The sequence below is a fragment of the Musca domestica genome, unplaced genomic scaffold, assembly GCF_030504385.1.
Source record: "Musca domestica strain aabys unplaced genomic scaffold, Musca_domestica.polishedcontigs.V.1.1 309, whole genome shotgun sequence".
NCBI classification, from domain to species: domain Eukaryota; kingdom Metazoa; phylum Arthropoda; class Insecta; order Diptera; family Muscidae; genus Musca; species Musca domestica.
The window spans coordinates 190,146-206,764 of record NW_026712308.1 but is presented as its reverse complement, the minus strand read 5'-3'; the positions used below and the strand labels follow the sequence as shown (position 1 = coordinate 206,764).

The 16,619-nt window shown below is 34.3% G+C and overlaps 1 protein-coding gene across 1 annotated transcript in view; it reads left to right on the top strand.

Annotated features, from left to right (window-relative positions):
* Nucleotides 1-16,619, top strand: part of LOC101891409 (uncharacterized) — a 101,545-nt gene that overhangs the window by 76,975 nt on the left and 7,951 nt on the right. The window contains exon 5 of the mRNA XM_059124900.1: nt 5,957-6,269. Within this exon, the coding sequence (XP_058980883.1) occupies nt 5,957-6,269 (313 nt within the window). The remainder of the gene's footprint in view (nt 1-5,956; nt 6,270-16,619) is intronic.

Genomic DNA, 16,619 nt, shown 5'->3' with positions numbered 1-16,619 from the left:
AGGACAAACATCGGACGAGACCGACAACATGCTATTAAACATACATTTATATCAGGAAAAACACTATAGCGAAGAACACTAAATCAGAAGAAAACTGTTTCCGAATCGATTTCCTCTAAATTTTTACAGAGGTATTTGCATGTTGTGTGTGACCTCTTATACGAAATATCATGGCTATATAGTACATGTTATGACTCTAAGAAGGCTTAACCCACGTAGACCAATTTTAACTCAATTCCTTAAACAAATAAAGGCCAAAACAACCAACAGGTGTAAAGTCAATGTAAAAGAAAACCATTTTTTATACCCTCCATAAGAGGAATTATCAAGATTGTCATTCGGTTTGTAACACCTCGAAACATAATTTTTTTTTTTTTTTAAATTTTTTTCTCAGATGTGTGTTTGATCTGTATGACTTTGGCATTAAAATTGGTATAACTACCATATACCGGCATTTATGGCCTTTTGGTAATTTTAGTCACAATTGTAGCCCGAATTCGCGGCAGTTTGAGTTTGCAGTATATAGGAACTCTCTATATAAGTCCACGTTTTGAATTAGTCCCCATATAACCGTACCCCCATAAACCTGTAATTGAAGCTAGAGGTCCACGTTTTCGTAAAACCGCATATAATCGTAACACAAGGTATTTGAAATTGTTTAAAATTTTAACGGCTTTTTATACCCTCCACCATACTATGGAGGGTATATTAATTTTGTCATTCCGTTTGTAACTCCTCGAAATACTCATGTCAGACCCAACAAAGTATATATATTCTTGATCAGCGTAAAATTCTAAGACGATTTAGCCATGTCCGTCTGTCTGTCTGTCTGTTGTAATCACGCTATCTTTCGAATAAATTGAGATAGAAGGCTAAAATTTTGCACACATGTATATTTTGTCAGTAGGCAGGTTAAGTTCGTAAATGGGCCATGTATGTCCAATTTATCATATAGCCCCCATACAACGGTACATCCCGATATTCGGTATTTTGATGATTTGACATTATTTACCGGAATTCTTTCCAATTTTGCATTTGAAGTTTGCAATGGATACTACAGGCTAAGACAGAAAATTGTCTGTGCAGGTCCACGTCTTCGTGTAGCCCCCATATAACGGTACCCCCTGATATTCGGTATTTTGATGATTTTAGCGACATTGTTTACCGGAATCGTTTCAAATTTGGTACTTGAAGTTCGTAATGGATACTACATCCTCAGTCAAAAAATGAGCTATGTAGGTCCACGTCTTCATATAGCCCCCATATAACGGTACCCCCCGATATGCGGTATTTTGATGATTTTAGCGACATTATTTAATGGAATCGTTCCAAGTTTGGTATTTGAAGTTCGTAATAGATACTGCAGCATAAAACAGAAAATGGGCCATGTAGGTGCACGTCTTCGTATAGCCCCCATATGCCGTACCCCTCGATATTCGGTATTTTGATGATTTTAGCGACATTATTTACCGGGATTGTTTCAAATCTTGCATGTGAAGTTCGAAATGGATACTTCAGCCCATGCCAGAAAATTGTCTGTGCAGGTCCACGTCTTCGTATAGCCCCCATATAACGGTACCCCCCATATTCGGTATTTTGATGATTTTAGCTACATTATAAACAGATTTTTCGCATTTAAATATTGAAATAACTTATGACAAAAGTTGCTTATGCAGGCCCAAGTCTTCGTATAGGCATTCCGTATTTTTAAAATTTTATATGAATTTTTAACCGATTTTATTTATTTATTTATTTTTTTTTTTTTGGGAATTGCCAAATTTGTACCAAATGGTGGAGGGTATTAAAAGTACGGCCCGGTCGAACTTACAGCTTTTTTACTTGTTAATCTTATTTTTTACATTTTGTAATTTCTTCGAAATGAAGGAGTGTATTAAAAGTTCCGGCCGGCCGAACTTAGCTGCTTGTTTACTTGTTTTATACCCTTCACCATACATGTTATTGTAATCACGGTAGAGTAAAAACGAATAAAAATAGAAAGTTAAAATTTTGGCCAGATCAGACTTTTGTCTGCAGGTAGGTTAAGTTCGAAGGTGAGCTATATTGGTCCACGATATCGTATATCCTCATATAACGGAACCGCCCGATATTCGATATTTTGATGACTGTAGCCAAAATTTTTAATGAAATTGTCTGAAAATTTTAATTATTTTAGCTATATTTCTCAATAGAATTGTCTAAAAATCCATACTAGAAGTTATTTCCAAGAACTTTACCCCTGGAAGAGAAATGCCTATATAGGTCCACGATATCGTATAGCCCACATACAACGGTATCCACCGATATTCGATATTTTTATGATTTATCGGGCATCATCCGGTGGAGTTGTTTCAAACTTCGTACCTAGAATTCTTATTAAGTGCTACAGCCTATGACAAAAAATTGCGTATTCAGGTCCAAGTCTTCGTATAACCTCCATATAACAGTACCTCCCAATATTCGGTAATTTGATGATTTTAGCGGCATGGTTCACCGGTGTTGTTTCAAATTTCGTATTTAGCATTCGTAATGGGTACTACAGTCTATGACAGAAAATTGTCTATGCAGGTCCAGGTCTTTGTATAGACCCCAATATAACGGCTATATCAAATTTTGAAAGAATTTTTAACGAATTTAACGAAAATTAACGAAAATTTCCAAATTCTAACCAAATGGTGGTGGTTATTGAAAATAACAGAATGTAATATTAGTATTTTAACCCCCGGCGAAATCACACAGGCAAAGTCACTTCTGATAGCCAAGAAATCGGAATGTATAATATAATAAAAATTTGCCAAAAAAAATATATATTTTTTTACATTTTGTGTGTTTGGGTTTTTTTTTTTTTTTTGACTTGAAAAATTGAGTTGTACATTTATCATTTATTATATTATATTTTTATAGCCTACATCACTTTTTGCCGGTCGTTCAGATTAAATGAGTTTCAGATATATAGAAACTTTACGGATAATTGTGGTGTTGTAGGATAGCCCGACTGTAGCCTTTGCTTACATGTATTTTATATGAAATTATTTACTGCGCTATAAATATAGAAAAAAATAAACAAATTATGTTTTTTTTTTATGTATTTTTTTAATTCTAAAACATATATATACATATATATACTTTTTCGTACGTTTTATATAGAGCTTGGCCAACTTTATTCAAACAAATATAACTGTTGTGTTTCCATATCAACAACAATATTACAAATAATAATTCTTAAAATAGAAACAATAAAAACAATGGAATATGTCTTACTATTCTATTTGTGTTGGACTTTATATTCTACTTCTTTTTCTATTTTCCTCAAATAAAATTTCATTTAATATTTCTAAAGCACTTAGAAGACGAAGTTATGTATATAATATCCTTAAAAGGATTTTCCATTGTTATGTGTTTCTATTCGTTGTTTTTTTTTTTTTTCTTCTTTAACATTCAAATAAGATAAACAAATACAATAAAGGAATAAAAATGCCAAAAATATATATGGTCATATTTTTAAATATTTCTTGGAATAGTTTGAACAACATCTACAAAAATTTGAAAAAATAAATTTTATATTTGAAACAATTAAAAATATAAATAAATCCTAACTTATTTCTACAAATTAAGCAATGCATCACCGCACAGTGATTCGGAATTTAATTTCTCTGGTCGACTTTTCAAGTTTCGTTGTCATATATTTCTTGATTATATATTAAATTCGATTGCAGGCATATACTGGGACATCTCGAAAAATGGGTTAAAAATTGAGAAAATAATGTGTGACTTGCCTCCAAAAACAAATATTTTTTTCCTTTTTCTGAAAATAGGGTTTTACAAATAACAAAAAATAAAATAACTATTACAAAAACAGCTTACATTTTTAAGTTTCAAGTACATGGTTTATTTTTCCCAGATAATATTCCATCCAAATTCAAAATGTACATTTAGTATCCACCAATTAAATGTTAAGTACCAAATTACAGAATCGTGTTTATTTGCCAAAGAGGTCAGGTGAAAATGGGCACCTTCAGTTGGCCATCAGAACTCAAGCGTCGGCCATGTTGAAGGTGTGGCCCGCCATAACAGCCTATGGTCGCTCTGCGCTCGTATTAATCGACCGTGGTATCAGAATAAATGCCGAATATTATCGCGAAAATGTTCTGAAGGGTGTATTAAAGCCTTGGGCACTCAAACATTTTGACCCCATACCTTGGACAATCCTACAGGACTCAGCGCCATCGCCCTCAACACGCGCCACCCAAGAATGGTGACAAAACTAGGTTCCTCGCTTCATTTCCAACGCACAATAGCCACCAAAATCTCCGAATACCAATCTGTTGGACTATTGTGTCTGGAGTATTTTGGAAAGCAAGGTTGGCACTAAAAATACCAAAGTGTCGATCACCTCAAGCAAGCGCTTCATATGGCATTGGCCTAAATACCCAGAGCAACATTCGGGCAGCGTGTAACGGTTTCATTGGCAGTTTAAAGGCCATAATTCATGCCAAAGGTGACCAATTTGAACAAATCTAAACTTATTCTAAAATTTGATGATATTTCCTACATTTTTTGCTTTCATTCAATAAAATTTAAAAAAGTGTACAAATTATGACATTTGACTTTGTTGCAGTTTTTTTCTCACCCTGTATTGTGCACCCAATGTGTAATGTCAGTCCGATTCGATTGAATTTTAGCACACACGAAACATGTTTTTTAGATGAATAAATTAGAGACATGTTTAAAATTTTACCCTCCTCTTACTTTGTTCGAAAGATAACGTAATTAGAACAGACAGGTGAAAGGACATAGAATTTTACGATGATCAATAATATGTATACTTCGTAAAATCACTCGAAATTTTTTGGAGGATTTGCAAACGGAATGACAAAGTTAAAATTTCTGCATATACAAATATCGCTAATCGTTAAAAAGTTAAAATATTTTGACGAAAAGCGATTTTGAATCAGCGCCAAGCTTTTATATTTTTCATATGGTTTTTTGTTTAATATTTCATTTAATTCCGAAGAATGTAAAGACGCAAGGATTTTTTTTAGAATTTAGCTGTTTACTCAAGGTGAACATTTAAAAATGCATCTCCCCTATAATTCGAATATTTCTTGATAAGTTATTATCCCCAAAAGAAATGACCCACCTTCAAACGTATGTAGAACGTCGTTATGTACAGTTTAATAAAATATACGTTTGGTTTTTATTTCGTTTTCACCTATTCAAGTGGTGACAACATAAGGAGAGGTACAAAAATCCCGCGTTTGATCTGCAAGATATATCACTATTTTTCTTTTTTTCATTGGATAATACATCTTTTTCAGATGCAATTTTAAACATTCTAAGTGTAATTTGTGAATTCTATTTGTTAATCGAAAATTACAATTGTAATTCGAATTATATCAGTGAAAAGTTCGAGAATTCAAATTTTTATTCGCATTAATCTAATTGTAATTCGAATTATTTCATTTAAAAATCGAAGAAAAAATTAAATAATTTGAATTTTAAATGAAACAATTTGAGTTACTATTGGAATAATTCGAATTACAATTGGAATTCTCGAATTACAAATTTTACAAATTAAACCAAAAATTATTCGAATTACAACTGAAAAGGGTGTAGTATATTTTTAAAATATTTCACATAACAAAAAATTATTATTATTGATATATGTAACCAATAAAAATAATTTTATTTACATTCCATTTTGTAACGCTATTTATTCTGCGTATACATATCAACCTCGTTACACATCCACTCAAAAAGAAAAACGCCTATTACACAATAAATTTCTCCATCATTTTTCTCACTTACCAATAAACAGATATCTTAAGGCAATGGCACTTTGAGTTTTCAAAAAGACAAAGAAGAAGAAGGAAAAAAAAAACAAATATTTCTACACGCAATGCCGCCTTAAAATGAATTACATTCCTAACCATATATCTTGTTATCGTTACTCTTGCAGGTATCTTCCGAGGAAACACAATACATTAGAACAGTTGACAATTTAATTGCGTCGAGACTGAGTCTAAAAGTGCAATTGCAGTCGGTACACTTTGCTGCTGCATCAGCCTCTGGCTCCAATGCTGGCAGCAGTAGTAATTCACACATGATAAATGCCTTGGGTCCTGGCGGAACAACGTATTCCGGTGGCTCTAATGCCGGCGCCACAGGGGGTGCTTTGCTGCTGCGTTGTACAGCACAAATTGGTGATTTGTATCAGGAATATAAAGAAATTGAATTAGGAACACCACAAAAGGATCCAATACCAGCCAGAGGTAAGTAATGTTCGTACAAAGTAGTCCGGGATGGTTTTTCATGTGCTTGTAAGTAACACTATTTATGTACCAAACTTGTCGCCGAGATATGTCCAACAACAGCACCATATGTGTTACCAAGCTAAGTATGTGGGTGTAAATGTGTATAACTATGAACGTACAACCTACAATTGGGAATTGCAACACTTATAATTCGATCTCCTGGGTAGATGAAGTTGGTGTTTATTTTTATACCCTCAGCCATATGGCTACAGAGGGTATATATCATTTGATACGGTCAAAACGTGCCTAGTCGAAATAACGGTTTTAGACCCTAGCTCTCTTTGGACCAAATCCGTTTCAGAACATTTGGAGTCGATCTGCCGATGTCCGTCCGTCCGTCCGTCCGTCTGTCTGTCTGTCTGTCTGGCTGGCTGGTGCGCACGATAACTCTCGAAGGAAGTATCCGATTTGATCTAAACTTGGTACATCGTAATATTTTTGTCAAACTTAGATCGAGTTCGGAGATGGGCGATATCGGTCCACTCCTTCTGGTACCTCCCACACAAAATGTCAACATTTTCAAAGAAACGAATTTATTGCACAGAAAGAAAAAGGATAATGCGATTTTGCTCGAACTTTGCGAATCCTAATATTTTCATCAGTGCTAGACCAGGTGTGAAAATGGACAATATCGGTCCACTCCATCAAGTACCTCCCCCACAAATGGTCAAAATTTTGAATAATTACAACTCTTATAAAATGTGATTTAAGAGTCCGATAGTCTTTAAATTTCACACATCCTATTAGTTTTATTAGACCAAGGTCTGGGGTGAAAATGGAATGTATCGGTCCACCCCTTCTGGTACCTCCCCCCAAAAGGTAGACGTTTTCAAAAAATATTTTCTGCACAGAAAGAGAAACGATAATCTGATTTTGCTCGAACTTTGCAATCCTAATATTTTCATCAGTGCTATGTCAGGTGCGAAAATGGACAATATTGGTCCACTCCATCAAGTACCTCCCTCACAAAAGGTCAAAATTTTTAATAATTACAATTCTTATAAAATGTCATGTAAGAGTCCGATTGTCTTCAAATTTCACACATTCCAATATTTTTATAAACCCAAGATCTGGTGTTGACATGGAATGTATCGGTCCACTCCTTCTGGTACCTCCCCCACAAAGTGTCGAAATTTTGAATACCCATGAAGCTAATAAAACGCCAAATTAACATCCGATTCCATTTAGACTTGGCACATCTAAACATTTCTATCAACACAAGATCTGTTATAAAGGTGGTATAGATCGAACCATTACTTCTCCCCCATAGGGTTCAAATTTCACACATACAAACATTTTTGCTAACACAAGATCTGTTGTGAAGTTGATATATATCTGCCAACCCCTTCTGGGGTCACAATTTTCAATAATTTTATCTGTCATAACTTTCGAAACAATTTAGCAATTCTTTACTACTTGCTATGCTCAAATATTTCTCTAAACAAGAAGCATGATATGAATATGAAAATTATCGGAATTTATGATTTCGTATAAATTTGGAAATAAATATCTTTTCTTGTAAGTTTGCCCAATATTTCGCTCAATATTTTTTATTTGTATCAGATGAAGTATAATAATGGAATATTTCGGTAGACTCTATCTGGTACATCACGCACATTTTAACATTTTCTAAAAATTATTACATATCTCATATAAAGTGAAGGAGTTAGTCGATATAATCCATACCAGAAACGTCGGAATATTTATATATATGATATGGAATGGACAATATTGGTCCATTCCTTCGGAACCTGCTCCATAGAGGGCCAAACGTTTGAATAATTGTAACACTAGTCAAATATATTTTGATTATTTAATCGAACATAGGCTGAGGGTATATATCTGTCGGCAATACTGACTGATACTTTTTAACTTGTTATTTCCAATTTCAAGTGTCCAATGCGATTTAGTACCGGTGTAAGTTACAGTTGTTGTTATTTTTGTCAAAGCAGTTTTTTCTGGTAGACATAAAATACAATTTATTACCATGAAAATATGTATATTTAATTATTCCAGAAAATGTATAGAATGACCTATATACAAAAGAATATTGTCTTTGTGTTGAAACCTATATATATTGACCCTTCTACAACGGCAGAAGAAATTTAACTTCCATACCTAGACTTGGGTGATTTGAGGTAAGGGAACAATAACATCCACATTGCATCATTGATATGCTCCATAAGTATTCCATACGTCCTTTACCTTGGAGAAAAAATTAATTTTGATGTTTTCATTTTGAATTGCTTAAACAAAAATTATACAAACACTGTCCTCGGAAAATTTAGCCAAGTTTCTGTTGGAAAAAAAAAAAACAAATATATAGAGTATTTTTATTCCTAATTATTTTCCATATCCACACTTTTGGAATAAAAGTATAATATATAAACTATTATTATAATAATTGTAAACTCCTGCAAATTTAGCGAATTTCTGTTTGTATCACCAAAACTAGAGAAGGTCTCAGAAAACTGACAATTAATGCAGATAATTAATTCTTAAAAAGTTTAAAATGACATATGGAACTCTTAAGATATCGACGTATATTAACTACATTGGTTAATGTTCATTTATAGCTGAATATACCTGTTATTATAGTATTATAGGTTATTTTGAGGAGTTATAACTGGATGACAAAGGTCACAATACTTCATACATACAGTGTATACCCTTAGCCATATGGCTACAGTGGGTATATATCATTTGATACGGCCAAATTGTGTCTCATTGAAACAACCGTTTTAGACCTCTTTGGGCCAAATCCGTTTCAGAACATTTGCAGTCAATTTAAGGGTGACCGTCCCTCCGTTTGTCTAGCTGGCTGGTCCGCAAGACAACTCTCGAAGGGAGTGTCCGATTTGGTTCAAACTTGGTACATCGTAATAATGCTAAAAACTTAGATCAATTTAGGAGATGAGCACTATCGGTTCACTCCTTTTTGTATTTCTCTCACAAAATTTCAAAAATTTCACAGAAAATTTGTCTTTATATTTCACATATCCCAATATTTTTAACAACTCCAGGTCTGGTATGCAGATGGGACAGGACAGATGTTTATTCTGGTACCTTACTACAAGGTATGCAGTCAAATCATAGGTTTATCTTGTTTTTTTTTTGTCCGAACCCACAGGAACATGCAAAATTCATATATGATTTTGACAGAAAGAGATATTCAGCATCAAAAATATTCACACAAAAGTTATGGTCCATTTCACCCACTAAATATTAACTTATGCCTATCCAATACGAGTCTGTCCTGTCTAAAACTTTAACCCCATTGTCTTGTGCACTGTAAAACTGGTGCCAAACCTGAAAAAAAATTGTTGCTGCAGGGTTGCCCACATTCGACGAACCCATCTGGCAACGCCATAACTTTTAACAGAGATGTCACATCGCTTAATGACATACCGCGTTTGAAGCGTCAGTCCAAGCAGATTTTTACTATGAACCAATACACGTCACGCCAGCGCTCTGAAATAGTTGAAATTTACATTCAACAGAAGAAGTCAGTTGTGAAAACTCAACGTGCTTTTAAAACATTAGAAAATGTGAGAAGTGCGCCTTCTAAGAACACCATAAAGCGTTTATACGTAAGGCTCTTTCTAATCCGAAGCGGCCATTAAAAAGTCGACCAAGGCGATCGGCCGAGAATATCGAAAGAATGTTGCCTGCGGACAAGCCTCGTCGATTGGAATGGGCCCAAAGAGTCATCGACATGGCCGAAGATGACGAGCAATTTTGGAACAAAATTATCATGTCCGATGAAGCCCATTTCACATTGAATGGGACCGTAAATAAGCGAAATTGCCGTTTTTACGCCACTGAAAATCCTCAGGAGATTCAAGAAGTGCCTCTTCATTCCAAAATGAAAATGGCCATGCTGTTACCATCAATCAGGAGCTTTATCGCGACATGATGACTAATTTTGTAATGCCAATTATTCGTCGAAAGCGTATGAGGCAGTTCTGGTTTCAACAAGACGGCACTCCACCGCACACAAGTCGCATAACAATCGATTTTCTGAAGAATTTGATTCCGGGCCGTTTGATGTCGAAAAGTGGTGATTTGGACTGGCCACCGCGTTCGCCCGATTTGACTCCGCCTGACTTCTTCTTATGGGGATATTTGAAGTCAAAGGTTTACGTTAACAAGCCAAGGACCGTAGAACAGCTCAAGGACAACATTCGTGAAGAAATAGCCGCTATTCCCGCCGAAATGTTGGCAAAAACGATGGAAAATGCAGCAAAGAGGGCACAATACGTCATCAACGGCAGATGCGACCATTTGAGAGATATCATATTCAAAAATTGATGTAAACAAATCTACTTGGAACAAATTAAATGATTAACACTGCCAACCGCCAATTTTTTATTTTTTTCTTTGATTTAAAAAAAAAAAAACATGGTCCGTCGAATATGGGCAACCCTGTATGTGAATGTGAATTAAAAAAAATTAAATTATTTTAATTTGCATAGGGGATTACACCTACCTACACTAAAACGAACATTGATAACTTCCATGAGACTGGTAAATGGACAGACAAGATATGCAATAGATTACATATGGGGGTTCATTAGTTTTGAGTATTGTATGGGATGTCGTTAAGCATAAAGATTTAATCCCTTAAGTAATTTATAAAATAGCATGTAAAGTTACAACTACAAAAAAGTTTTAAGTATAGGAGAAAATAGCAGAGTGTATCTTAAATGGTGAACGCTGATCTGAGGCTGAATGAGACAAAACTAAGATTTTTCCCTTATCGAATAATCAACTATCAAAAAACAACAAATTAAGAATCACATTCACTATAAATAATATTTTATATTGCAATAATAGATATTTGAAATCGTCAAAGAGTAAAATTGTAGGTCGATTTAACGATGTGAACTTACAATAGTAAATATTCAAATCAGAGATGCCTTAATGCCCTAATTGGAAACAAAAATGGATTGGAAACGTTATAGAGTCGGCCAGCGAAATATCTTAAATCGTATTTCGCTGGCCGACTCTATAACGTTTCCAATCCATTTTTGTTTCCAATTACACTAGGTAAATTTTAATGTCAACAACTGAAAAACCAGTAAGTTTGGCAGGGCCGAACTTGGAAAGAACCCTCCACAATTTGGACCATTTAAAAAAAAATAAAATAAAATAAAATAAATGAAAGGTAGAATTCGTTATAAATTCTGTTAAATCTTACAAATACCGTATAGGGAGCTACCGTTATTTTGGGGTCTATACGAAGACGTGGACGTGCAATTTTCTGTCACAGGCTGTAGTACCCATTACGAAGTGAAAATACGAAATTTTAACGATTCTGGTGAATAATGTAGCTAAAATCATCAAAATACCGAATATAGGAATGTACCGATATTTATTGGCTATACGAAGAACTGCTTAGACAATTTTCTTTCACAGGCTGTATTTCTCATTAGGAACATCAAACACGAAATGTGAAACAATTCCCCTGAATAAAGTCGCTAAAATCATTAAAGTACCGAATATCGAGAGGTACCGATATTTAGGGGCTATACGAAAACCTGGACCTGCATAGACAATAATTAATAAATTCAGGTATTAAAAATTAACAATACTTCGAGGTATTGTCAGAGTTTTCAAAATTCATAAACCATATACAATGTAGACGGCATCCATGAGGAACCCCAAGCACTGCATATAATAATAACAAAATTAGGTCATGTGCGAAAATGAAAATACTGATCTGCTCCTTCTGGTACCATCGCAACAAAATGGCAAAAAGTTAAATAAACACAATTCTCATAAATTGCAAATATATATTAGATTTTCCTGAAACCCCATTCACAACAAAAAATTGGAAAAATTCTGAATCCGAATGGGTTATTCGTACAGATCTAAAGTTTGGACATCGTAAAGTTGTTATTACATTTAGAGTAGTAGCGTCTGCTATCTACTTCGCAGAGTCTAAACACAAGCACAAAATTCGGGTTGGGTTGGTGTATACGGCAGCTATATTCAAATCTCATCCGATTGACACCAATTTCAATGTCGTTCTTCCATATGCCAACAAATGCATAGTTTTGTCAATCGGACAATAAATGCAACATGAAATGAATGAAAACCTGGACCTGCATAGACAGTTTTCTGTCATACACTGTAGTACCTATTAAAATCCCAACACGAAATATGAAAGAATCCCGCTGAATAATGTAGCTAAAATCAGCCAAATACCGATTATAATGAGGTACCATTTAATGGAGGCTATACGAAGACGTGGATCTGCATAGCCAATTGTCTGTCACAGCCTGTAGTACCCACTACGAACAATCATAACGAAATTTTAAACAATTCCGGTAAACAATGTCGCCAAAAAAAAAAAAAAAAAAAAAAAAAAAAAACAAAACTTCACAATACAATACCGAATATAGGTATAGTCCCCATATAACCGTACCTATATGGGGACTATACGTAAACATGGGCCTATATATTTCAATACCAAACGTCCTGTAGACCAAACACACATTTGAGTCAAATTTGATCAACCTACTTCAATTCGTTCGGAAGCTAGAGTATTTTCCACAGACGGACAGACAGACATTTGGACGGACATCGTTAAATCGACATAGAATTTTATGCTGATCAAGAATATTTCGAGGTGTTACAAACGGAATGACATACTTAATATACCCTCCATACTATAGTGGGGGATATAAAAATCAGGAAGGATATGAGCGATAATAAAACTTTGTCCAAGGCTAACAAATGTTGTGCATCATATTAAACTAAAATTTTTGGGAGAAATTATATATTTAGATTTAATATATTTTAATATTGTTTTGTTTTGCACCGACATTTGAAGAAGAATGTATATCAAAGCAATTTGCCTCAGCGGAAAGTTCACAAATTTCACATTACAGACACAGACATTTCAGTGTGGAAATAATATCATAAAGGCCTATCTTGGGTTTCGACAAGCTCATCCGAAATTTCGCAATTGCTTTATATTTACTTCTCCAAATCCTGCATATAATTTTCGATCAGAGTCCATGTAAAGGTTGAGGTGGGTGTTTTTCACACAAAAGATGCGGTTATGTTATCTAAACCGGTAAGCTTCTGTGTTGTCCTAAACTCTAGTCTTATGCAAAAGTCTTCGTCGATTGCTCTTTAATTGTAACATGTAGAGTGACTGCAAAATCAGTAACAAAATACAGTTATTGGACCATTTCATACCCTTAATATTTTGGTATCATCTTCAAAAACAATAGGCTAATATTCTGACCCTATCCTAAACCCTATGATAGGGTCTGATTACAAAATTGACGTGGATGGACAAACCGAAGGGCATACATAGCTAAATCGAATCTCAATAAATCGATACACAACGTGGGCCTATAACCAATATTTCGAGGTGTTGCAAACTTTTTGGACCAATTAAAGTTATGATACCCCCCACAAATATTTGTGGTAGGGTATAAAACCCCTTAATTTACGATATTTTCTGTTTTTGCGTAATTAGTGGCTATTTTCCTATTAATTTGGAAAAAATTGTTGTACACTGTTACCAAGGCTTTTTACAAAACAAGTTAAATAGTATCGGCCGGTATGCACCCAGCCTTGCCTTATAATTGTTCAAACTGTTGACGCTTTATGGGGGAAATTTGGAAGAAGTCAGTCAATATTGTCCATTTCGTATCTGACTTAAGCCTGATATAAATGTTACAATGTACCAAATTTGGGCTATATCGACTACATTCTTCACATTTTATGAGGTATGTGATATTTCTTGGAAAAATGGTGACAATGTGAACCTATGAGAGGTAACAGACGGGTGGAACGACACTATCATCTTCACACCTGATCTTGTGTTAGTAGAAATATTGGAAAGTGCGAAATTTAGAAAGAGTTTAAATATAACTTGTTCGCATTTTATGACAGACTAGCTGAACCCGGTGTGCTTCGCTACTGTTAGCCCAATACTACAATCCAATCTGAACCGATCGTGATATCCCAATCTGAACCGATTTCAATATAATTTGACAAAATTTACTTTTACACCAAATTCCGTCACACCTTCCATATTTCATTGAAATTGGAGGTACATGCCGTGTTTGGTGAGTCAAATATGTGAAATCGGCCGAGAATATATATAGGGGCTATATTAAAATCTTATCAATTTGTCAAATTTATTATTATAAACAATTTCATTGGAATCGGGAATTCATATCGTGTTTGTTGCATCACATACATGAAATCGGCCGAAATATATACTGCATCACATGTTCACACCAGATATTTTTTTACAAAAAAATTGGGGTGTGTAAAATTTGAACAGAATCGGGTGTTTTATTGCATTTTCTGAGAGATATAATTATTCAAAATTTTAACCCATTGTGGGGAGGTAAAAGAAGTAGTGGTCCGATATATTTCATTTTCATACCAAATCTTGATTAGGTTTAAATATTGGGATTTGCAAAGTTTACTCAAAATTGGGCGATTCTTTCTTGTTGTACAAGGAAAAATATTTTCTGTGAAAATCTTGACCTTTTTGTGGGGAAGAATCAGAACGAGTGGGTCGATATTTTTCATGTCCAAACATCCCTAGATAGACTCCTAATGTCCTGAAACGGATGAGGAAGTTTTGGCCGTTTCAAATGATACATGTCTTCTATAGAGAAATGGTTTACGATATGAAAATTAATCTTTATAGTTTGGATATGACATTGAAATTTTTCTGAATCAGGATACGGAGTCGAGTCAATTTTATACAGACTCCAATTGCCACGCTATAATTTCGAACGACTTTCGGCCAGATTGTTGATAACATTGAGTCACAAAGTTTGAAAAAAGAGTAATAAAAAAATAGGGGTCAGTTCCCCCATAATTATACCCTACAACACTATGTGTTGGGGGTATTATAAGTTTGATTGGGCCAAAAATTATGTAACACCACGAAATATTGATTTCTCACATAGGAAAGTATATATGGATCTTCCTAGCTCGCCGAGCTAAGTCGATCTAGCTATGTATGTCCGTCCGTCCGTCTGTCCATGTTAATTTGTAATCACTCTACAGGTCGCAATTATGGCCCGATCTTCACGAAATTTAAAATGTGGGTGGGTGTGATCGCCAAATGTTTAGTGTGGTGATCGCCAAATGTTTAGGGGTTAAAATGGACCAAATACTGAAAAAATGTCGGATTTTGCAGTAGCTATACAGTTATACAATTATAGACCAATCGACGCGGAATTTCGCATGTAGCTAGAGTTTAGGGCAGGGAAGAAGCCTACCAATTTGGGTGGTCATCAGATAATATTTAGCGGCTAAAATAGACCATATCTTTTTTGTTGAAAAAAATCAAAATTTTTCATTAAAACGCGAATATTTTAAATCCCGGAGAAATCACAAAGCCATGACAAGGTTACTTCTGATCTTTACATTGATGTTAAGATCCAACAAATCGAATATATAGCAAAATATGTGCTTGAAAGATCTATTTTAAGTCGAGAACGGCTGAACTGATTTCGACAGTTCTCATTAATTCTGAATGGCCTCTTGTCAGAAAAGAAAAAACGCATAAAAAGTCGCATAAAAATATATTTCTAAAGATGAAAATATTGATTTTGTAAATTTTCTCATATTTTTTCAATTTTGTCATATTTTTTAATGTGTGAAATAGTTTGCCAACTTTTGTAGACAAAATGCGAAAATGTCCATTCAAGTGACTTTTTGGAGAATTCACAAATACAGGAAAGACACACTTCTGATAATGTCGTTAACGCTGATTTCGTTGAAGAATATAGTCAAATGTCTGTATCTCATATAGATGCGTTTCAGTCAAAAACCAATAATAAATGTTAATCTTTTGCCACTTCTGAGAGATTATAGGTCTTTGGGAAATATTGGTTCCAGATCTAGGAAGACCATTCACGTGCAACATCTTCCAATAAATTGGAAATGAGCAAATTAGTTAAAGTTGCTATTATTCGAAAATTAGAGAACGAAACCTGATGGTTTTCTTTTATTATTTGTCACAATATCTTGTGGAATTCTTTCGAGTTTCTCGCCTATATAAACTGTATCGTTATTATAGTGTTGTAGGGTATTCAACGGTCGGCCCCGCTCGACTGTAGCCTTTGCTTACTTGTTTTTTCATAATTTTTCAGACTGATATTACATGGATTCTAACATTTTAATATTACTGGTAATACTACGGATAACAAACAAGGATTTCTTTCTTTTTACGGATTTTTTCGTTTAAGAATTAAAAAAAATAAAATTGATTTATTTAATTATTTTTGTCGATAATTTTAACCCTCAAGAGAACCACCA